General features: G+C 53.7%; 6 protein-coding genes across 6 annotated transcripts; 3 read left to right on the top strand and 3 right to left on the bottom strand.

Annotated features, from left to right (window-relative positions):
* Positions 1–5001: 5001 nt before the first annotated feature.
* Positions 5002–7353, top strand: KVR01_000124 (uncharacterized protein; the record flags this gene model as incomplete). Its single annotated transcript, XM_044785490.1, has 4 exons — positions 5002–5261; positions 5333–5727; positions 5792–6826; positions 6959–7353. 4 exons carry the CDS (start codon positions 5002–5004, stop codon positions 7351–7353), a joined length of 2085 nt encoding a protein of 694 aa, XP_044650073.1.
* Positions 7354–7901: 548 nt separating this feature from the next.
* Positions 7902–9219, bottom strand: KVR01_000182 (uncharacterized protein; the record flags this gene model as incomplete). The annotated part of the gene is made up of 2 exons (XM_044794752.1): positions 7902–8814; positions 8888–9219. 2 exons carry the CDS (start codon positions 9217–9219, stop codon positions 7902–7904), a joined length of 1245 nt encoding a protein of 414 aa, XP_044650131.1.
* Positions 9220–9783: 564 nt separating this feature from the next.
* KVR01_000504 (uncharacterized protein) lies at positions 9784–10198 on the top strand (the record flags this gene model as incomplete). Its single annotated transcript, XM_044793180.1, has 2 exons — positions 9784–9964; positions 10083–10198. 2 exons carry the CDS (start codon positions 9784–9786, stop codon positions 10196–10198), a joined length of 297 nt encoding a protein of 98 aa, XP_044650453.1.
* A 389-nt stretch (positions 10199–10587) lies between these two features.
* Positions 10588–12239, bottom strand: KVR01_000464 (inorganic diphosphatase IPP1; the record flags this gene model as incomplete). The annotated part of the gene is made up of 4 exons (XM_044786491.1): positions 10588–10729; positions 10800–11227; positions 11400–11519; positions 11613–12239. 4 exons carry the CDS (start codon positions 12237–12239, stop codon positions 10588–10590), a joined length of 1317 nt encoding a protein of 438 aa, XP_044650413.1.
* Positions 12240–12516: 277 nt separating this feature from the next.
* On the bottom strand, positions 12517–17792 carry KVR01_000934 (uncharacterized protein). The gene is made up of 3 exons (XM_044788622.1): positions 14566–17792; positions 13926–14504; positions 12517–13757 (listed from the first exon to the last, which is right to left on the bottom strand). The coding sequence occupies exons 1-3, from the start codon at positions 17206–17208 to the stop codon at positions 12831–12833; spliced, it is 4149 nt and encodes a 1382-aa protein (XP_044650883.1). The 5' UTR covers positions 17209–17792; the 3' UTR covers positions 12517–12830.
* An 896-nt stretch (positions 17793–18688) lies between these two features.
* KVR01_000312 (uncharacterized protein) lies at positions 18689–22488 on the top strand (the record flags this gene model as incomplete). The annotated part of the gene is made up of 6 exons (XM_044781652.1): positions 18689–18752; positions 18834–18967; positions 19185–19559; positions 19613–19679; positions 19732–21085; positions 21138–22488. The coding sequence occupies 6 exons, from the start codon at positions 18689–18691 to the stop codon at positions 22486–22488; spliced, it is 3345 nt and encodes a 1114-aa protein (XP_044650261.1).
* Positions 22489–23385: the final 897 nt, after the last annotated feature.

Below are 23385 nucleotides of genomic sequence, written 5' to 3'. Positions count from 1 at the left end.
AAATAAAAGAATTTAAAAATTTATATTTAAAGTATTAAAACTTAAAGAATTTTAAATAAATATATATAATTTTATAAGTTTAATATATAAAAGTTAATATTAAATAAGCTTATAAAATTATTAAATAAATAAATATTAAAGTTAAATAAATAAATATTATTTTATTATTAAATATATTAATTATTTTAATTAATTATTTTATTATAAATTAAATAATTTTTTTATTAAAAATTAATTATTTATTTTTAATTAATATATATTATAAATAATCTTTATTTTTATTTATAATTTATTTAATATAATAATATATTAAGTTTATATATATAAATTATTTATTAATTTATAATTAATTAATTATTTAAAATTAATTAATTATTTAAAATATAATAAAATAAAATATTATACTTTAATTTTAATATATTATTAATATATATATAAACTATTTAAATAAATAGTTTTTAAATATTTTTAATATTATAAATTTAACTTTCTTTTAATATAAACTTAAAACTTATAATTATAATTTTTAATTAATTTTTATATAAATAATTTTTATTATAATTTAATTTCATTTAATTTAAACTTTTTTAAATTATATAAAAGTTTTTATAAATTTTAATTTTTTAAAATTAAACTTATAATTTTAATTTTTTAAAATTATATTAATTATTTTAAATATTAATAACTTTTTTAAAATAAAATTTACTTTTATATAATTATAAATTTAATTATTAATAGTTAACTTTTTTAATAAAATTATTAAAATTATAAATTAAATAAAGTTAATATTTATTTATTTAATATTTATATTTATTTATTTAATTTTTTTTAACTATTTATTTAATATAACAATTTATATATAAAGTTTATATAAAACTATATATTTAATTAGAATTTTTTAAATTTTTAATACTTTTAATATAAGCCTCTTTTAATACCCCTTTTCACACCCCTTTTAGTACACCTTCTAACACCCTTTCTAATATACCTTCTAATATACCTTTTAGCTTATATATATTTAAGTATTAACTAAATATTTAAATACTAATTAAATACTAAAAGGTTAGAAGTTTAAAGGGTTAAAAGGTTAGAAAGAAAGTTAGAAAATTAAAAAGTATATAGTTTTTATTTTTACTTTTTTAACTTTTAACTTTTTAATATTTAGTTAATATTTAAATACTTAGTTAATACTTTAATATATATAAGTTAAAAGGCTTAAAAGGTATATTAAAAAGGGTGTTAAAAGGTGTATTAGAAGGTGTATTAGAAGGCATACTAGAAGGGGTGCTAGAAGGGGTGTTAAAAGGTGTGCTAGAAGGTATACTAGAAGGGGCTTATACTAAAAGTATTGAAATTAAAGAAGGAAATCATACTATAAGGTCTCTTAATATTAACTTAAAAGGTATTTATAAATATAAAGGAGTTATTTAAAAAAATTAATATTAAATAAATAATTAATAAAAATTAAATAAATAAATATAATTATTAAATAAATAATTATTAACTTATTTAAATATTATATATAATAATAAAATATAATTAGTTTATTTAAAAAGTAATTATTTATTTATTTAATAATTATATTTATTTATTTAATTCTTATTAACTACTTACCTAATATTAATTTTTAAATAACTCTTATATTTATAAATACTTTTAAATTAGTATTAAAACCTTATAATATAATTTTCTTTTAATTTTTAATACTTTTAATATAAACTCTTTCTAACACTCCTTTTAGCACCTCTTTTAATATATCTTTACCTTTACTATTTAATTTATATATTTTTAAATATTAACTAAATATTTAAATACTAACTAAATAATAAAAAGTTAAAAGTTTAAAGTATTAAAGAGTTAGAAGGAATATTAAAAGGTTAGAAAGTATATAATCTTTATTTTTACCTTTTTAACTTCTAACCTTTTAGTATTTAATTCGTATTTAAATATTTAGTTAATACTTAAATATATATAGTTTAGAAGGCTTAAAAGGTATACTAAAAGAGGTATTAAAAGGGGTGCTAAAAGGAGTATAGAAGGGGCTTATATTAAAAGTATTAAAAATTTAAAGAATTCTAATTAAATATATAGTTTTATATAAGCTTTATATATAAATTTTATATTAAATAAATAGTTAAAAAACTAAATAAGTAGATATAATTATTAAGTAAATAAATATTAGCTTTATTTAAAGGTTATTTTTAATTTATATAGTAAGTTAAATAATTACTTTTAAATAGTTTTATTTATAAAGTTAATAAATAGATATTTATTTATAAAATAAAGTTAAAATTTTAATTAAAAGAATAATAACTTTATTTTTATTTATTTTAATTAATTTAAAAGTTTAAATTATATAATAATTTTATATAAATATTTAATAATATTAAAATTAATTTATAATTTATAATAATTTTAACTTTTAATAAATTAATAATATTAATTTAAATTAATTAAATATAATTTAATATATTAATATAAAAGGTATTTTTAATAATAAATAATATTATAATTAATTATAAAGTTATTATAAAAATTTTATATAATAAATTTAATTAAATTAATCTTTAAAAATATATTTTTTTATTTTTTAATTTTTCAATTTTAATATAATAGTTAAAGTTAGAGGTTAAAAGTAGTAAGTAAGCTTTATAAAAGTCTTTATAAGTCCTTTTATTAATAAAGCTATTATATTATTATTTTTACTTTAAAGTTTAAAAGTAACTTTCTTTCTTCCTTTTCTTTAAATAACCCTACTTTTAAATCACTCTATTTAATATAAACTTTAAACTCTTATACTATAAAGCTTAAGTAATATTTTAATAATAATAAAATTTAAATAATATAAATAATTTATAATAATAAATATAATAAATATAAAAATAATAAATAAAATAAAAATAATAATAAAAATAAAATAAAAATAATAATTAATAATAAATTAAAATTAACTTTAAATATAATAAAGTAAACCTTTTAAGTAGTTTAATAGATATTATTAAAGAGAAAGTAGAGTATAGGTATAGGGTGTGGAGGAAGTAGTGGTGGTGTAGGGTAGTTAGTAGGAGTGTGGTGTACTCGCTGGGGTGGGTATCGTCATGGTGGTTGTGCGGTATTTCTAGGTTGACTGGCGCCTATGAGATGTCTATGGGATGTCTGTCTATATGGGATGGGGAATAAAGATGTAATACTAAGGATGGTGGAGCGGGGTGCCACGGGTGCCAAGCCGGCAGGCCGCTAGACGGGAGATGTTTAAGCTTGGGGCCAGGGAGCAGCGGTACTCAGCCTGTAGTAAGCAGGATGGCCAGGCGGGATCAGCCGTGGAAACAGGAGACGGAGGAGCGGCATCAGACCACAGTGCTGGCCGGGTCGACGTGTCGGGGCCCGAGGCCCCAACGGGGGCACCGCCGATGAGATGTGACAGCTGTGAGGCCTGGCAGGACGGGCAGGACGGGGCAGGTTGTGATTGATTATAAGAACGAGAGCAAGCACAGCGACGACTGCAGCCCGGCGGCGTCTCGTACCCGCCCCCGCCTGCATGAGTCCTCCGAGCCCCGTCCCGTGTGTGTGTCGGCTGGGACGGTTCTGACCTGGGAAGGACGGGCAGGCGGCTCGCGGCTCGTCACTCGAGAATGGGCTGATTCTGCCGGGCTGGGGATGCCACGGTACATACTAAGTCTACCCACAGGCGCTACCCGCCCTTATTATTAGGCACCTGGGTACTTAAGTAGGTACCCGGGTACCTCGGAGACAGCGGGTGGGTGAGAAAGAACACCCCCTCTGTTCCCTGAGGCCCCCGTCTCAAACAACGTGGCGGCCGACCAATCATGGCGGGGTAGTGCCATGCCACTGGTGTGTCACAGGCAGGCGGTGGATCCGGAGTCTGCCAGAAATCAGACCACCGTTCTCAACATCGTGCCATTTCGAGCGACTTTCGACTCAAAGGTCTTGTAGAGTCAGGCCAACAGGGACAGACAGGGCCAGACAGGGCCAGACAGGAACAGGGCACCTGCAGTCAACGGAGATGTGTGCTCTTTGCCTCTGCCCCCTCTGATGCGCTCGTCCGCCCGCTGGTGACCTCTACTACTAATCATGCCGCCTTGTCTGCCGTCATCTTCGCGAGGCTGCACCTGTTTTGAGTGTCAGAAGAGTGTCAACCTCCTCCACCCATCTGTCTGTCAACACGCCCGCAGCTAATCCTGCCCAGCCCAGTCCCAGTCCCAGATCCAGTCCAATCCAATCCAATCCAATCCAGTTCTCCAATCCAATCCAACCCAACCCGATCCAATCCAATCCAATCCAACCCGGTCCAGTCCAGTCCAGTCTGATCCAATCCAATCCACCATCCATCCAGTCCAGTCCAGTCCAGTCCAGTACATCATACCATCACCTCCTCCTCCTCCTCCTCCTCCTCCTCCTCCTCCTCCTCCTACACACCCTCGCCTACACCATCCGGCTTCCTCGGCACCAGTACAACCACCCCGTCTCTCAACCTCTCCTGCCGCGTCCCTCGCACCCCAGGGCCCGGTATACCTCCTCCACCCACCCTCCTAACTGTCCATCCACGCCATCATCGTCCCTGCATTCCAGAGGCTGAGGGGTCCTGTCGACCATCCTGGTACACATACTTTACTGCCGACCTTTATATCCTCCCTGTCGTCTTTCTGTCCCGTGATCCTGGGCCGCCTCCTGTGAACCGATCTGCCGCCCCTCCACCCGATCCTGAGCCTGTCGCCCACAGCCGGACTCGTGCCCAGGTGGCCGCGCTGTTCTGAGCATTCTGGCTTGGACTTCCACCCTGCCGCGGTATCGGCCCAAGTTCTGCCTGGTTTGGGCTCAAGTCCAGACACTAACCCAGGGCTTGAGCAATCACTGGGAGAAGCATAATCTGGACATCTCAGGCTATCTTGCTAGTGGGGCGCGCCCAACACCGTGATACCTTCCTTCGCGCCTCTGTCAGGTCCTCCCGCATCCCACAGGCCTCGAGCACGTCCTGCGAACATGGCACCCGGCATCCTCGAGACGAGCTCGGAAAACACACGGAGCCATGATGGCAATGTCGAGACTACCGAGGGCGTGATCGGCGCAAACTGCGTCGACCGCATAACCCTCCTCAAGAGCATGCCCGAGGTTCCGTCGCAAACCCAGGTTTGCATCGTGGGCGCCGGTCCGGCCGGGCTGATGCTGGGCGCAAATCTGTCGAGATTTGGCATCAAGGCCCAGGTCATAGACGACCGTGCCGATCCCACACCTGTAGGAAGGTATATACTGTCCCTCGGGCGCCTATTATCGTATCAGGCGGGCCTTGCCCTGAGCTGACCGGCTTGCACAGGGCTGATGGCTTGCAACCCAAAACCATCGAGACTTTCCGGCAGATGCGCCTTGTTGACCCCTTGCTGCAGAGGGGTGTGCGCGTCTATGACATCTCCTTTTGGCGCTCAACGGCTGACGAGCCCCTCCGCCGCCTTGGCCGCGAAGTCCACTACCCGCCCGTCATCGATGTGTTGGACCCCTACATTCTGCTCGTTCACCAGGGAATGGTAGAGAGCTTGTTCATCGAGGACATGAAGAAGCGCGGGGTCGAGGTCAAGAGAAACTGCGCGTTTGAGTCGTATAGCGCGTGTGATGCCCTGATGTTCAAAAAGGTCGGCGCAGCGCTTCAGATAAACACAAGAGTGAATGTGACCCAGGACAAGAGGACAATATTGGCACAATACCTGGTTGGATGTGAGTCTGGCCCCTGCAAGACAGGCCTGCCGTAGGACGCGGACCCCGAGCTGACCCTGCCTAGGCGACGGCGCGCACTCCAAGGTACGGAAGAGCATCCCCGAGGCGCGACCGGTGGGCATGTCGCAGCCCGTCGTCTGGGGTGTGCTGGATGGAGAACTCGACACCGACTTCCCGGACATCTGGTCAAAGACACTAGTCTTCTCTCAGGAATTTGGCTCCATCCTCATCATCCCCCGGGAACGCAACATGACCAGATTCTACATCGAGTTAAAGAGTGGCATGAAGGAGGACAAGAAGATACTGGGCCAGGAATTCATCATGGCTCGCGCAAAACAGATAATGGCACCGTTCAGGGTGAACTGGAAGTACATCGAGTGGTTTGGGCGCTATCAGATCGGCCAGAGGGTTGCCAGTCGGTTCTGTGACTCTCACCACCGGGCGTTCCTGGCAGGTGACGCCAGCCACACCCACTCACCCAAGGCGGCGCAGGGCATGAACACGTCAATGCATGACTCCTGGAACCTGGCGTGGAAGCTTAACCTCTCTGTCCGGGGGCTGGCAAAACCCACGCTTCTGGAAAGCTACGAGGAAGAGAGGAGGAAGATCGCGTTGGACCTCGTCAATTTCGACTACGAGCATGCTAACCAGATCGCTGCCGGTGACGCCGTGACCTTGGCCGAGAATTTCAAGACCAACGTCCGATTCATCTCCGGCATTGGTGCCGAGTATGGGGAGAACTCCATCAACATGTTGGAGAGCCAGACGTGGCTGCTGGGGGAGGCCAAACCGGGATGCCTGCTGCCTCCGGCCAAAGTAACACGGTACCTGGATTCTAACCCAGTGGATATCCAACTCGACATCCCCATGCTCGGGCAGTTCAGGATATACCTCCTCATGTGGGACGTGCACCAGGCAAAGATGTTCCTAGATAATTTCTGCGACGCTCTGGCGGCAGACCACTCCCTCATTCGCCAGTTGTCAGTAGCAGCCAGCCTGTCCTACGCAGCACAGCCAAGAATGCCCGCCCCTGAGGACATATATGTGCGGCCGGAGAGGTACACGGCTGTCAGCCACCTGTTCACCTTTGGCCTGATCAGTAAGCCACCGCCCCCCCCCCCTTTAAAGAAGAAGAAGAAGAAGAAAATAAGAAAAACAAAAAAGAAACCACTGAACCGCGGCAGGTCGTGGTCCGCCACGCCGGGATGAATGCTAACCCGAGACAAAATAGCAACCATGCCCAAATCTGACATCGAGATCTCCGACCTGCCGCCGCTCTTGCAGGACAGCCGCTGGACATTCTACCTGGACGACATTCCAGAGCAAGACACCCGCGGCTCTTTGTGCACGAACAAGTGGCTGGGCAGCTTGGGGCCCGGGGAGGTCGCCATTGTCACTGTACGCCCCGACGGCTACGTCGGAAGCCTAGGCAGGTGGGACACGAGCGTCGACGACGCTGGTGAGGAGGCCGCCAAGTGGCTCGACACGTACTTCGACAGATTCCTGCAGATTCCTGAGGTGCTCAGGAGCCCTTCCCCAAACGCCTCTGTGTCTGCCACCAGCACCTTCAACAGTGCGAAGCGAGTGAAGGTAGAGGAGATGGAGGGCGTGAACGAAGCGACCTGAGCTGTCCGCCTAGCGACTAAGTAGAGCCGGGGAGGAGGGTAATGATACGATGGTTTGACATTGGAGGGCCTGGGGCGTGAGGTGCTGCTGGGTTTGGTAAAGCAAGCCATCACCCCCCCCCCGGGGAACCCCGGGGTCTCGCAACCCTCGCCTTACGAGATTGAAATCATGCGTTTGACGGGCAAAGGGGGGGGGGGCCTGCTCGCGGCTTGTATTGGATTTGGCCTCGTTCTTGGGCCCCGGGCTTGTAAGGGGCAAAGCGTAGTAAAACATCGCATCGCATCTGGGCGAAATCAATGACCTTGGGCATAGACATCACATTCTGCGACACATTGTACGCAGTCATGGGTCGTAGAAGGGGGAGAGCTGGGAACTGTACAGGGGCGTGTCAGGCTCTGCCCATAAGCGGGAATCTTCAAAACGGGGGCATCGTCATGACCGTAGCGTCTGTGTTGGAACCGGCGACCGAGGCCGTGGTTATAATAAAATACCAGAGTACTGGCTCTGCCGCCACATTCCCAAAATGATTACTGGATATGCCCACGTGCCTACAGCTCGTCCCGAACCCGCGCGGCAGCTTCCTGGGCAAAAACCGCGTCCCCACCAGCGGCCGGCTCGAGGCCCTCAGCCTCGTTGCCTACCCCAGCCGCCGGTTGCTGGCCAAGTCGGTCCATCTGGGCGACCTGCTCCTCGATCCTGTCAACGATCCTGCCGACCTTGGCGGCCATGGTGTCGGGATCTGCGTCCTCGCTATCAGGGGCACGCTCGCCTGTCTGGCCAACCTGTGCAGTAGGTACAGCACCCTGCTCCCCGACGCCGATGACCTTGATGCTCTGCGCGGCGCCGGCCCCGGCGACACCGACCTCCATGGTTGCGTCAGGCTTCCCGCCGACCAGGCCCACGGCGGCGGAGCCGGAGCGAAACACAAGGCGCACGGGGAGCCAGACGAGCCACCACAGGGGGCCGTACATGAAGCGGCGGAACACCAGCCACGACAGGGTGGCGAGTAGCATGTAGAAGGTGGTCTGCAGGTACCAGGTGTCGGTCTTGGTGCTCTTGAGCAGCACGCCGACCAGGTCACGGCTTGACCGCAACATGTCGTCCATGCGCGAGTAGTTGGACCCCAGGGCCTTCATCTTGAGGGTTGACTCGTGCAGGGCCTCGTGCACCGCGATGCTGCGCGACAGCTCGTCCGTGACGGCCTGGTGCGCCCGCCGCAGCGACACGGTCAGGTCCGACGACGCGGCCACCAGCGGGTCGCCGTAGCCCGGCGTGGTCTTGTGCGTCTGGCGTCGCCGCGGGGCGGGGATTGCCGGCGGCGCTGGCGAGTTGGCGCCTGACCGGGTGGGCGTCGAGGCCGCCCGTGTGTAGGACCGTAACAACAGCTCGCGCTCGAGGCGCCGCGCCGCCTCGAGGGAGCGCCTCGCCGTGAGCTGCGCCCTGTGGAATGAGGCGCGGCAGCTGGGACGGGGCCGGGGCTGAGCATCAGCGACGGGAGCCGTGGGACGTGGGGGCGAGCATCAAAGTCACTCACCGCTTGACCTCCCCTTCCAGCCTGGCCACGCCCTCCCGCAGCCTCTCCTTCTGCCGTGCGGCGTCGCTGCCGCCGCTGCCGCCGCGCAGGTCTGTGATCTCCTCGGCCAGGAGCTCCAGGTCCTCGTCCTCGTCGCGCAGCATGTTCCCGATCTCGCCGCTCAGTTCCGCCGCAACACCGTCGTCGTCCTCGCCAGGGCCTTCCCCGGCGGTGAGCGGCACGGAGCCAGGTTGGAACTTTAGGCTGGCCAGTCGGTCGATAAGCTCCCTCGCCTGCGCCGTCGTCTCCTGCAGCGCCGTCAGGCGTTCCTGCAGCGAGTCGAAGGAGGACATGTCCGGGAATATGCGTGCTTTTCTCTTCGCCTCCCTCTTCTTTATGCGCCCCGGGGTGGTGGTAGAGGCTCAATGAAAAGTGTCTCGTGACGAGCGGGTTGGATTTGTGGTTATTCGGTCGGCCTGACCGTGTCGGCGTGTCGGGCCGGGGGAGGGAGTAGTACAGGACAGCTTCGTCGATTCGCCTGCACCTGAGCCGCACGTCATTTTAGTAGTCGAGCCTGTAGAGGTCGCCAACGGCCCGAGCGCTGGGGGCCGGCCAGCAGCAAGCAAGGGTAACAAGGGTCAGCCCGGGGTCAGGCGATCGATCGCCTTACCCTCCGTGCCCGCCGCGAATTTTCCTGCGGCAGGTAAGCTGGAGAGAGCTCCCGACGGGGCCTCCCCGCGCCAAACGTCGCTCGCCGCCACCACGGCAAATTGACAGACACCATAGCCCACGCCAGCCCGCTCGCTCACAGCCTTCACAGCCTCGACTGACTTCCAAAAGCCCCAGAAGCCTGAGCCCCGTCGCCAGCACAAAGTCTCGATCCCGCGAGCCGCCAGCACACGCCGCCGCCTGCGAACATGATTACCCGATTCATCACCGAGGTGAACACCAAATTCAACCCTTTCTCTGCGAGGTCAAGGTCCGCCCGCTTGTTCCTCTCGTTCCTCCCGCCGACGGCGCGCAGCCAGGGCATGGCCATCCAGACGAAGCTGCTGCCGCGGGCCTCGACCGATAAGGCTGCCCTGCAGGTCAAATTCAGTACGTTGTGCCCATCCTATTTCTCCCCATGTACGCACATGGCTGTGCACGCACCTGCCTACAGGCGTCCTTCGTCTTGTACTGCTTACGGATCCTGACGACTGCTCCTTGGACACAGAGGACGGAAAGCTCCTGGACCTCGACTGCGAGAACCTCGGTATCAAGAGTCTTGTCGAGGAGTGCGACAGACACTCACGGGCATTGCAGAAGCAGGCCGACCTGGCGGATGCGTAGTGGATCCGTCCGGGCCATCTGCCTAGGGGAAGCGGCGGTCCGTTGTACATCAGGGCAGCCGTGGGGAGAATACATGATCATGTGCATGGCGCCTGCGGCGTTCGCAAGGAAAAGCCTGGCGTTCTTTGGGTCAACTATCCAACCTGTATATCCGAGCATATTCGGCCATGGCCACCAACACCAGGCATAAATAGACACAGCGGGACGGGCAGGTCACTCGAATAAGGTCCCAAGATGCTCAAACAGCTTGTATTTCTCTCGGGGATTTTCTTTTTATCTACTTTTCAAGCTGATGTGCGATTGCGAACTGGCGGAAACCCGGGAGGTCCAGCTGCCTCGGCCCCTTGGGGGCTCCTCGGCCCCACATGCGGTCTTCTTGGGCCATGTATTTACGCCGAGGCCCCGCTGATGAAGAACCACTTGTCTATCGAGGCGTCGATCTTCTCCGGGGGGAGCTCCTGGTTGGCAGGGATAGGGGGCAGCTGGTCGGGGGAGACACGGCTGGGCGAGTGGCTGACAGTCAGGTTGGTACTGCAAGAGGGATTGTTAGCAGGGCGCAGGGCCGTGAGGTCGTGACGAAAGCGTTGGGCCCAACACATACGTAGAGACACCGCCAGCTGGGGTCTTGCCGGTGATCAGCCTCTCCCAGGCCTCGGCACACTCGTGGACGACGTCCATGGCGTACTTCTTGTTCTTGCACTCGCCGGTAAAGGCGAACTGGTTCTCGGGCTTTCCGTCGGGGATCTTGTAGATACGGAACCACTCGTTGGTGGCACGCAGGAGGCCGGGCAGGTGACGCTCGACATCCTCGACGTCGTTGAGCTTGGAGGCCAGAGGGTCGTTGACGTCAATGACAATGACCTTCCAGTCGGTCTCCTCCTCGTCCAGGAGGGCCATGACGCCCAGGACTTTGACCTGCTTGACCTGGCCGGTGTAGCCAACGAGCTCGCCAATCTCGCAGACGTCGAGAGGGTCGTTGTCACCCTTGGCCTTGGTCTCGGGGTGGACCACGTTGGGGTCCTCCCAGGTCTGAAGGGGTTGGGGTGGTTGTCAGACAACAGCGGTATGGTTTGGCCTTTTTGTTCTTGGGTGGTGGTGGTGGTGTTGCGGGGAGGGGAGGGGGGTAGAAAGACGTTGGGAAGGGGGAGGGCGCGGTCTGTGGCTGGACTGGTGGTGGTCATGCAAGTTGTTGTAGACATACCTGAGGGAAGGCACCATAGTTCCACAGGTAGCCCTTGTGAGGGAAGCAGTTGCGGACATATCGGAGCTTGCCCTTCTTGATGTCCTGCTTGATGGGGTTGAGGAGCTCCTCCTTTGAGATCTAGGCGATTGGCAGGGCGGTGGTTAGCCAGGGAACGAGGCGGTCACGGTCGAGGGGCGGCGACACCAGGAAAAAAAGGGGGGGGGAGCTCACCTCAAGCTTGGCATTGGTCCAGCGAGGGATCTCAACAATCATGTTGAGGATGGTCTTTTCCTGGTTGGCAAACAGGGGGATGTCGTGGAAGGGCGAGACGGGCACGCCATCCTTCTCGATGTACACGCGGTGCTCGAGGGTGTAGGGGGCAGCGACCTTGCGGGTGGTGTAAGAAGACATGTTGCCGTGGTGTCTTCTTGCTTCTTTTCCTGGGTTGGTGGGAGGAACAGGAGGAGAGGAGGAGGAGGAGGAGGAAGAAGAAGAAGAAGCCGAGAGGTGGCGGGCAATCTGGGCCGTGCGGAGGGACGAAATCTTGAAAGCTGGGCTGGCCCTGAAAGAGCTTCTGTGGGAGTGGGAGTGGGAGTGGGAGAGGGAGGAGGTGAGGGTGAGGGTGGGTTGCGGTGCACGAGGGAGGCCAGAAGTTGACAGCAGGTGTCGAGGGGTCGGGGGTGGAGGGGCCACGGGCGATAGCGGGGCTGCAAGATCTGGCCTGCGACCGCTGCCGCAGCAGTGCCCGCGGCGGCAGCTGCGTGACAGCAGCCCCAGCTGGCCCAGCCCCGATCGATGGCCCGCGCCCCGGACCTGGAATTGCGGCAGGGCCAGACGAAGACCTCTCTGCGGTTGCATGGCGCCGATGCAGACTCGGGATGGCTCCTGGGCACGCACTGCTGTTGGGATCTTGACAGGGCTGGACGGTAGAGGAGTCGGGAAAAGTAGGAAGCGATGTGTGTGTGCGTGCGTGCGTGCGTGCGTGCGTGCGTGCGTGACGGGCGGACAGGCAGACAGGCAGAACAGGGTCCCTCGGGCCAAAACACACACACACACACACACACACACACAACCCTCTCTCTCTCTCTCTCTCTACGCATATGCCCGCCCAAGGCCACACGCCGACAAAAACCTTCCTTCCAATCACATATGTAGTGTCAATTCAAGCCCGTACGTACCAGATATCACACACAAGCAATTGCCTCGGTCTCTCCTCGTCGGGGTATCTGCTGCTAGACTAAAAGAAAGCACTGTCCCACCAAGGCCTCGCCCTGGGCCTCCTTCTCTCATGACCCGTGCTGCCATCATCCCCCACTCGCCTCGCCATCCCCAGGCCATGGCACAGAGAGGGCACAGCGAGGGCACAAGGCTGCAAGGCTGTCATTCCCACCCTCGCGCCCCCTGCTTCGTCCCTCGGGCGCCCCCAGCCGCCCGGTTCTCCCGACCGCCCTATCGCCGGGGAAGGTTGCCGTAAGAGCCCTTGCCGGAATTATTCCCGTATGCGCCGGCGTTGAACCCCTGGGTGATGCTCTGCCGCACAATCGCCGCCGCAGCCTGGCTTGCCGCCATCCTCTCCTTCTGCCGGTGCCTCTCCCGCAGGTATCCTGCCGCTTCCGGCCGCATCCGTAGGATCCGGAGGATCATGTCGTCCGACGGGTCTGCCTGCGCCTCTTTGCGCTTCTCTTCCTTTGCCCGCTTCATCGTGCCCAGGTTGCGGCTCATCATGATAGACTTGCCACGGCGGATGGTGCCCATGCTGCCAAATGCTCCTGCCCCCGAGTTGAACGTCGGCCCAAACGTCGCCGGTGCCGACTGCCTGCTGGCCTGCTGGGATTGTTGCTGTGCGCGCTGTTGCGTCGCTGCAACCATGCGCTCCGACGTCCGGATGAGTGTTTCGGTTGGGTCAAAGTACCAAAAGTTGAGCGACGCCAGCTCGTGCCACTTGGGCGATTTCAGCACCTCTGCAGGGACCCCCAGCACCTCGCCGTCCTCGTCCTTGGCGTGGAAAAATTCAAAGAGCATGTCGAGCCACTTGTAGACCACGTCGAGCTCGACCTGCGTGAGCGGCTTCTGCGTCGACGGCTTGTCTGACAACGGGGGCACGAGAAGGCTCTCTATCGCCATGAGGACCTCCTTCCACAGGCGGGTCATGACGGCCATCATTGTCGCCTCGGTCAGCGTCTGCTTCATGATGGCGAAGTTCTCGTCAAAGTAGTTAAACAGCGTTTGGAGTGCGTTCTCAACATCAGCCTGTGTCACCGGCGGAGCAGCGGTCTTCCTAGTCTTCCACATATTCCCGATGGATGCAGCAATGCCCCGGCTGAGCAGTGTCTTCAGGGCTTCATGGGAGAGTGAGGCGTTGATGACAGTCGTGAGCTGTGAGCATGTTAATCGCCGCTGCTGCTACACCAGGACAAGAGCCATGTTTTTGTGTTTTCTCTTCCTTGTCCCCTGGAAGGGTGAGGTCGGGGGAGGGGAGGGGGGAAGGGGCGTGCTTGGGTTGGGTTGGGTTGGGGGCCACATGCGGACAGTCCCCTGGCGTACCTTGTCTGTGATCTTCCGCACCATATCTCGCTCTGTCCTTTTCAGGTGTCTGAAGGCCTTGCCAAAGTGGAACTGGATGTCATCTTTCTCCCCCTCCATGCTGACTCTGATCAAGAGCCTGCCCTGCGTGTCAAGATCCAGCCAAAATTCACGAGGCAGGTAGTCGCTAAAATGGACCGGGTCGAGCTTCAGTGATGTCCGGCCCACAAAGTCATGGTCTCCAAAGGTATCGTAGTCCCACAATGTCGCGATGACATTGACTGGCCCCGTGACAGTGACGTCTACAGACTCGTCCCAGCGCGGGTTCAGGGTCCTGGAGACCACACGAGTCTTTGCAAGACGCTTCTGGTACTCGTCGACCAAGACCACATAAGGATCACTATACCCATTTGGGTCGCAAGCCTTGATATCCTCCGCCTCGACGACCTTGATAGTGAACACATACTTATCCGGCCTGCGGTACTGCTTCGGGCCTTCTTTGGTCCTCAGCACATCGGCGCACCCCTCCACGTTCATGGCTTTTTCTAACTTGTCCAGCGACTGCATTGCATACTCGATATTGTTCAGCTTGACGAAGGACTGGATTGGACTGGTCAGCGGGTGGTTTCGGCAGCCATTCCGGAGCATGTCAGGTGCTTACCTCGGGGTAGAACTGGAAAGGCTCTATACCATCCTTGGTATTCCACGCGTCCTTTGCCATTTGCATGAACCGCTCCTGCGTGGTCCTCTGAGCTGCCGCCAACTCCTGGGCCGTCTGGCGGTCCATCTCCTTGGCGAACTTACCCTCGACGATCTCGCAGTAGCGGCCAATGCCGGAAGCAAATGCCTTGGCCAGGGCGGTCATGAACTTGGCGTGGTGGACGTCATCATCCCATTCGAGCTTGAAGATCTGGTCGACCGTCTGGTTGAACAGTTGGAAAATGTCAATAATCGACACGCTGTGGCGTTCCGCGTCCGTTGGGACGTTGCCCGGATGGTTCGTCCTGACTTGGAACTGGTCCTGTTTGATGGCTTCTTCCACAAACTGTGTCATTCTTGTTTCCGCCTCGCCAATCCAGCGCCAGACGAACTCCTCCAGAACACTCTCGATGTGGAAGGCGAAGGGCAACCCGGGCAGGAATTCGAGGTGGATCTTGCGGAGCTCGACCAGCTCCTTGTACAGGTCGAACCCGTCCATTACGTTGACCTCCTCCCCTCTCTCCTTGGCCGCTATGACGATCGTCTCGACCAGGGCCTTCGCATCCTCCTCGAAGCTGGGGAACACTGTCTGGACGAGGACAGCAAATGGAGAGACGCCCATAATCTTGGGGTTCCTGGAGTACTTCTTCTTTATCCTGGTGCACAGCTTCGTGACTGCTCGGCCGAGGCTTACGACATGGGAGAAGTCCCAATCTTCTTTTGCTTGGGGAACCTCCTTTTCGAGGAAGCCGTGGTACACTTGTTCAGCCTGCTGCTTGAGGCCCTCGGTGAGCGTCTTGGCGAACTCGTCCAGCTCTTCGTCCCTCTCGGCAAACACCGGGTCCGGGTACACGTGGTTCATGAGAAGGACCATTGTCACACCTACGGAGGGTGCCTTGGGTTCATAACAGTGCATCAGCACGTCATAGACATCTCGGAGAAGGGCATCATGAAGAGCGTTGAGTATCTGCTGGTACGTGGTGAAGTCCACCAGGGTCCACTTGCTTGGGTCAATCTCGGGAAGGGTCGCCGTGAACAGCTGGATGTAAGGGAGCTTCTTGGGCTCGGGCGGCGGAGCCTTGACAAAATCAAAACAGGCATCGAGCTCGTCGCCACGAAGTTCCTGGTCCAGGAACTTGCGCACGGCGACCTCGAGGAAGGTAACGTGTCTGGTGAACTGGGGGATGCGCCAGTACGCGCACAGCTCGTTCAGCAGTTCCAGGGACTGGTGTGAGAGGGGGACGAAGTCGTCGGACTCGGTGTGCAACTGATCGAACGTCATGGCATTCTGGAGTATCATTTTATAAAAGGCCCTCGGGTCAGGGGGGATAAAGGTGTAGTTGGGTTCATCCACGCTGCGTATGCTGGAATTGTCATCAAACGAGAGGGAACTCAGACTGAAGGACGGGTCACCTCCGGGGCCGGCCGAGTCAGGACTATTGATCATCTTGGCCAGATCTGCAAAGGCCTGGTCGTCGGAGAAGATGGACGTGGGGCGGACGGGCAGGGGCTTCTCGAAGCTTGTGACAGTCTTGCTGAGGTCGGGGCGGACCTTCAACACGTCCAGCATCAGCGATGTCAGGTGCTGGCGCTCGCCCGCCTTCCACTCCTCGAAGGACTCATTGACATCGAAATCCTGCCGCTTTAGGGCGCCGTCCATGTTCGAGTCCAGGCGGTGCTGGTAGGCCTTGAGGTCTTTGAGGGCGGCCTCCTCGGTCCAGATGTTCCGGTTCACATCGACATCGGACTGCAGCTGGGAGTTGGTGCGGCCAAAGATCTTGCCCACGATCTGCACCATGTGCATGTCCTTGACCTGGTAGCTGTGCGGTATGTCGACCTCGATGGTCTTGTGCTCGCCGCCGCCCTGGCCGCCGTCGATTGACAGGTTCTCGTCGTTGCGCAGCAGCTTCTGCTCCAGGGTCTGGAGCTTGCCCATGAGCTCGGGCTTGTCCTTGTCGGTCCCGTGCTCCCTGAAGATGCTCAGGATGAGCCTCACGAAGAGGGCGAGGTGCCTGTCGACCAGGATCTTCCAGGTGTGGTCGTCGGGGGCCTTTCCCCGGCCTTGGGCCCTGGAGGCAGACGAGTAGAAGATGAGGATCAGGGGCTCGAGCTTGCGGTCCTTGTCGAGGCTCTTGCGGAAGCTTGCCTCGGTGAAGGAGGTGTAGGCCTCTGCAAAGCTCCTCTTCAGGTTTGGGTCGCTGAAGCCCTGCAGTCTCTCCGTGCCCCTGACGACATGCCCCATGCGCTTCTCCAGCCAGCCGGAGAAGCTGTGTGGCAGCTTGACCTCCTTGCCGGAGGTCGAGCCCGTGGGGATGAACTCCTTGACCAGCTCGCCGATGTTCTGGGTGTAGGTATGGACCCTCGTGGGGGCCTTGGGCACGGTGACGTACTCCTTCCTCTTCTTCTTGGGCTGCAGCAAGTAGTGCAGGAAAGCGACGCTGAGGGCGTAGTTGTAGGCATCCTCGTAGCTGACGGCCGCTTGGAAGGCCCGCGAGCCAGCCCTCGACCTCCGCGGCGAGCCGCCATCCTCGCGCTGCAAGCGGTTGATGCTCTTGTTGAGGCTCCTGCTGTTGTGCTTGTACTGGCGGTCCGAAGATGTCGACATGGTGAGAGTTGCAGTCCAGTACGGGCAGGGCAGGGCAGGGCAGGGCGGGATGCTGGCGTGGGGTGGGTGCAAGTGACGTCCGCGCCCCTTATCCTGACCACAACATAACTCTGGGAGGGAGGCGGCAGGCGGCGTAGGGGGGCTGGCTTCTTGCAACAAGAAGGACCAGGCGGAAGGCGGACTGCGAATTGCGGACGGCGGACGGCGGACGGCGGACGGCTGGATCAGTCAGGGAGTTGATGGAGCAGGAGGCTGGTGTCTGTGAAACGGGAGGACTGGCAATCAACAAGGGCACGGTTGGGAGTTGTACGTTTACGTATGCGTTGTCTGTGCAAAGAAGCAAGCTAAGTGCTTAAGTACACAGTGGTGTCTAAGCACGACGGCGCGCACTTGGCTGGACTAAAACGCCCCAGAAATGCCCCAGAAACGGGCAGCTGTAGTAGAGGGCACAGACACAAGATTTGGTTGTTAAGGAGGCCGTCGCTGCAGGGCACGGCAGGGCACGGCAAGGATGCGAGGGTGGACTAGAGGGCCCCCCACCCCCCGAAATGCAGGCCAAGGGACGTCATCACAGCGCGTTGGGCGACTTGGAAACAAGTCCATAAAGAAGCACAGCATGCTGGTCTGCCGGCGGTGAGCCCCCCGCCGTCTCGACGAGCGCGTGGCGGGCACAAGAGAGATGGACACAGGTCTGTCTGATGGAGCTTTGCGCTGTGGGTCGAGTGCTATACGAGGGACGTCCCGGGGCCTTGATTGATGACTGGTGGTCAAATGGTTGCTTGGTTCCTGGGTGCTGTGCAGGGACTGGATACGGCCTAGTCATGACCTGGAGAAATGAGGCCTTCATGCCCAGTGCGGGTGGCCTACTGGTACCACAGTACATGGCCCAGGCACCCTGGTGGCCGCGGCCTGGCGGCCTGGCGGCCTGGCTGGCAGCGCCCAAAGGATGGTGGTGGTTGGTGGTCGCAAGACTTATAAATAAAAAAACGAGTACTGCTTGCTGGTCATCAGTGAGCAGGCCACCAGCGCGGTGCGCACGACCGCCCGCAGCTGATGTGTACCTGCCTGCCAGGCAACCCATGACCTGCCAGAGACTAACAAAATCAGGTCCCAGCAGCCCGGCACATGATTCCCTTGTTCTCCCTCCGTTACCTAGCAAGCCTAGGTACGCGCGCATCGTGTTACGAACGAGTGACCCACACACCTGCCGCCTCCTGCAGCATACAAGCACCCTGCAGGCCCTGGGCGCAACCCCGCGACGGCTTGGGTGGCTCCAACCTCTTTAATAATATCGCAGCAGAGCACACCAGCACAAGTCAACCCGCCTCTTAGCCACGCCGTCCACACGCGAGCGCAACCGCCATCCCCCTCTTGCATGACTACCGCGCCCGCTCGCTGCCTTGCACACGGCACATAGCTCATAACCCCTTGCCCTGCCTCTCGGCTCTGGGCGCCGCCCTCGAGCCCCTGACGCCTCATCATGGGCAACATCTCGAGTAGGCCCGACGACGGCGCCGCCCTCTATCTCAGCGACCAGAATCGATGTGAGTCCTGCCCCCGAACAGCCGACCCCCTGCCCTCTCTTCTGCGCCCCGCGCTGACCCGCGCCTCCTCCCCTCCCGCAGTATCTATCGCATCGCTCGTCATAAGCAATACCCGGAAGCGCACGTCCATCACCGTCTCCCCGAATGCATTCCCCGCCACAAGAGTATCAGCATCGCGCCCTGCCGGCGATAACACCCCAGTTGAGTTTATACAGGTCCGCCCTGCCCTGCTCCCTGAACCGCCCTCCGTTGTGTGTGAGAGAGAGAGAGCAAGAGAGGGAACAAGAGAGCGAGAGAGCGAGAGAGCGAGAGCGAGAGCAAGAGACAGACAGACAGACAGACGCACAAGGAGAAGGGGGAACAAGAGCCAGGGGGAGACACCACCATCTTGCCCTCGCCCAGAGACTGACTGGCTGCCTGTGTCGCCTGCAGGATCCTGAGCTGGCGACGAACCCTGGCGCATCTGCCTTCCTGCTGAAGCTCAGCAACGATGACGAGCTCATGTTCACATTCACCTTCAACGTCCGTCAGACACCCACCACCAGCCCCGACCCGAATACCACCAATACGGTGGACACCCAGATCAATGGTCTCACATATGTTTATGCATCCACCTCGAGAGAAGTCGAGAATCTCGTCACGCGGGAATTCCACGCGGACCCAAACCTACACAAGAACTCCAACGTCGAGCTTATCGGCGACTTCACCACGGGCGGCAGCGGCTCCGTCACCTTCGATTGGGCTTGGAAGTGGAAACCGCCCAGGAACGCCGAGGATTCGGGCGGCGGGTGGAGGAATTCCTGCAGCGTGAGTTCCAAGGCCCATGCAAGAGCATCGACACCCACCTGACTGGCTCACAGTTTGTGCAATACGACTCGCGCGCCCACGAGCTGCAGACCCTCGCCAGCTTCTCATTCTGGGTCCAGAGTATGTCGCCTACCGATGCCTGCCCCTTCCGCCATGTCCTGACCGTCTACAGACACGTCGCCCTATCTCAGCCAACCTAGTTCCCCGCCGCCCTTTCTCTTGACTGTTCCGCCGAGGAGCCGCGGCGCTTCGTCTCAGTCCGTGGAGTCGAGAATAAGCACCCTTGAGATCGACGAGCCTGCTTCCCCTACCGTCGCAGCTCACGACGCTAACAGCGTAGTCTCGCCTTCTACGACCACCATCGCCGTTCCAGTCGCCACCCCCCTCCCAGAGCCCGTAAAGGTCGATGTTTCTTGCCCGAGGCCCAATGACGATGTCTCCGCGTCGGACGACGGGCCTGTCTTCCGCGCGACGATGAAAGCGCTAGAGCAAAAAACAGGGAACATGCGGACCCAGATGAAGCGCATGATCAAGAAGGCAGAAGCTGCCCACGCAGCACAGATCGAGGCAAACGATGCGCAGGTGGCCTTTGTCGAATCACTCCGGGGCGCCTCATCTACCAACGCCAACGCCGTCCAGCCGGCCATCGAGCACTACTTTGACAAGATCGCGCGGGAGATCCTCAGCTACGAGAGGCAGAACACGCTCAACCTGCAGAAGATAGTGATCGAACCGCTGAGTAAGCTGTACCAGATCGACATCAAACAAGCAGAGGCCAAGAAGCGAGATTTCGAGGAGGAAAGCAAGGACTTTTACGCCTACGTTGGTCGGTACCTCGGTCAGCGACACGATTCGGTCAAGGCCAAGCACAGTGACACCAAATACCAAACAAAGCGGCGCAATTTCGAGCTCAAGCGCTTTGATTACTCCTCGTTCATGCAGGACCTGTCAGGGGGCCGCAAGGAACAAGAAGTGTTGTCGCATCTCACTAGATATGCAGATGCCCAGGCCCGGGCTTACCTGCAAGCTTCCAAGAAGGTCGAAAGGCTGCTCCCCCAGCTGGAGGCCCTCTCGAGCGAGGTTCAGGTTGCGGACAAGGAGTACCAATACCAACGCCGAGAGCGTGAGGAGAAGCGGAGGCTCCTCGAGAAGAGCAATCTCACCTACGTGGAGCCCGACTCCATACCCTCTTCGGTCTCGGGCAACGCGGCGAACGGGAACACGTCCGACACGGAGATAAGCAGGGCGGACAGCACGGGCTCACAGCTCAAGTCCGTCGCGATCAGCAGCTCAAACACGCCAGCTCCCAGCACCGGCGACCTCTCCAGGTCCCCTGGCAGCCTGAGCCACGCCATGCTGGCCAGTCCGTCCCAGGGCTCAAAGTTCAAGGGAATTCGCGACCTTGAGGAGCGCGATACCACTCAGACCGAGACGGAATCGCAGAGAAAGGAAGGGCTCCTGTGGGCTTTGAACCGCCCCGGCGGGCATGTCGACCCTCGCAACTTGAATAAGCAGGGTTGGCACAAGTATGTCACCCCTATCACAATCGTGCCGCTTCGCTGCTAATGAGCCGCTCAGGTTCTGGATCGTCCTGGACGGGGGCAAGCTCTCAGAGTACAGCAACTGGAAGCAAAGGCTCGACCTGCACATGGACCCCATCGATCTGCGGATGGCATCCGTCAGGGAAGCAAGGAACGCCGAGCGTCGTTTCTGTTTCGAAGTAATCACCCCGCACTTCAAGCGAGTCTACCAGGCGACTTCAGAGGAGGACATGAACAGCTGGATCACAGCCATCAACAACGCGCTGCAGAGCGCTGTCGAGAGGGGCCTGAAGGACCAGCCGGCACACTCCAGCACGCCGTCCAGCGACTCCGGTTCCTTTAGGAGAGACATCGGTTCCATCCTGACAGGCAAGAGCCCGTCACTCGGGCATGCGCAAGCACATCCGCCGTCGGCAAACATGCCCGGTCGGCGGACGACCGTCGGTGCTCGGCCACAGACGGGGCGCGCACCCAGCGGCGGCGGCACCTTTGATGAAAGCCCTGACAAGCTACTCCAAATGCTCCGCGACAACGACCAAGGGAACTGTTGGTGTGCTGATTGCGGGTCCGGGTCCAAGGTTGAATGGGTGTCCATCAACCTTGCCATCATCCTCTGTATCGAGTGCAGCGGGATCCACAGGTCACTGGGGACGCACATCAGCAAGGTCCGGTCGCTGACCCTGGACATCACCTCTTTCACGCCCGACATTGTCGAGCTGCTCCTGCTCGTGGGCAACCGCGTCTCCAACATGATCTGGGAGTCGAGGTTGGAGCCGGGCATGAAGCCCTCGCCTCAGGCAACCCGCGAGCAGAGGCTGCGCTTCATCACTTCCAAGTACGTGGACAGGGCTTTCGTCGAGCCCATCTCGGCCACGCTGTCCAGGTACCCCTCCCCCGATGATACACTTCTTGCGGCCATAAAGAAGAACGAGATCCAGCAGGTCATCTATGCCCTAGCCCTCCGTGCCAACCCCAACGTGGCGGACAAGTCCCGCGGCACCCACCCCGTCTTCCTCGCACTGGCAGCTGCCGATCCCGCCTCTCCGAGCCCAGCAGTCTCGCCTCAACCACCCCCGCCGGCCGACGTGAAAACGGTCCCATTCGCCATCGCCGAGATGCTCTTACAGAATGGTGCTGAGGTCCCCACTGGGCTGCCTGCTTTCCCGCTCAGCCGCAGTGCTCTTCAGTATCTCGACAATAAGCGCGGGAAGTCGACGATGCCTGGGTCGTTCCTCACGGGCAACGTCGGTGTCGATGCCGTGGGAAGCCTTCCTGCCGGCGGCGGCAGCGGGGCGAGCCCCCTGGCGTCCAAGGACAAGGAGGGCCGGATCGCGAAGCGTGCCAGTGCGGGTGGCAGGCTAGCCAAGTCACCCATTCCTGAGAGGTAGGGCTGCTCCGTGCCGTTGACGTTCTGGCCCATCCATTTCCGCACCAGCCACAAGGACGGGGACCATGCGAGGAGGCTCTTGCAGCTGTCATCCTCGTCTTAAACACCTTGTGGCTGTCGTTTCTGTGTTTCTCTTGCCGTGCCTTCTTCCGCTGGAGGCGGTATCGAAGGTAATGCCTTCTCCCCGCCGTGATTACTGAAATTTTATCTCCCAACGGCGTCACATGTCGCCCTCTGCTCCACCGGAGCCTTTGAGCGTTGGGAATCTCGGAATCGGCGGTATTTGTATTTTGAATGCGGCGTCTTGGGGCAGAATCCAGCAAAGCATGAGAGCTATGCCTCGCCTCCCTCTTGAAGTCATGAGATTGGCTTGTCTTTTCGTGCTGCCCTCTTGGCTTGTCGAATTTAGCGCAATGACCTTGTTACGGGCGAGGGGTGCATGGAACGCAGGGGAAGCCATATATACACACAAACACACAAGCAGTCGTGCATCACAGAAGGCATCTCATGGGACACGAAGCAAGGTGGGGGGGGGGGTTCGGGAGAGGTAGGCTGCACCCACCCATTGAAAAAAGGGTGCCCCCATCATGGCGCGCATTTTGAATGGTTCTGGATGGATGATGGGTGGACTGGTGGACTGGCGCACGATGTGAACCACGACGATTCCGACGAAAGACGAAGATGATGATGACTCCTGCACAACTTTCATCGGGCTGGTATGGTCGGCCGGTCGGCTGTGAGGGAAGCTTGATTAGGGATGAAGGGTGGTGTGCCTTGTAAAGATAGGTCCATATAGGTTTAATGGTAATATGAAATGATTGATCGAAAGAGCATCAATGCCCGCCAACCCCCCAGATGGTGGCGCTAATGGTCAAGGGGCAGCACGTAGCGTGCACTC

The sequence above is a fragment of the Diaporthe batatas genome, assembly GCF_019321695.1.
Source record: "Diaporthe batatas strain CRI 302-4 chromosome Unknown Contig00001, whole genome shotgun sequence".
Lineage (NCBI taxonomy): Eukaryota > Fungi > Ascomycota > Sordariomycetes > Diaporthales > Diaporthaceae > Diaporthe > Diaporthe batatas.
This window is presented reverse-complemented; position numbering and strand designations above follow the sequence as displayed.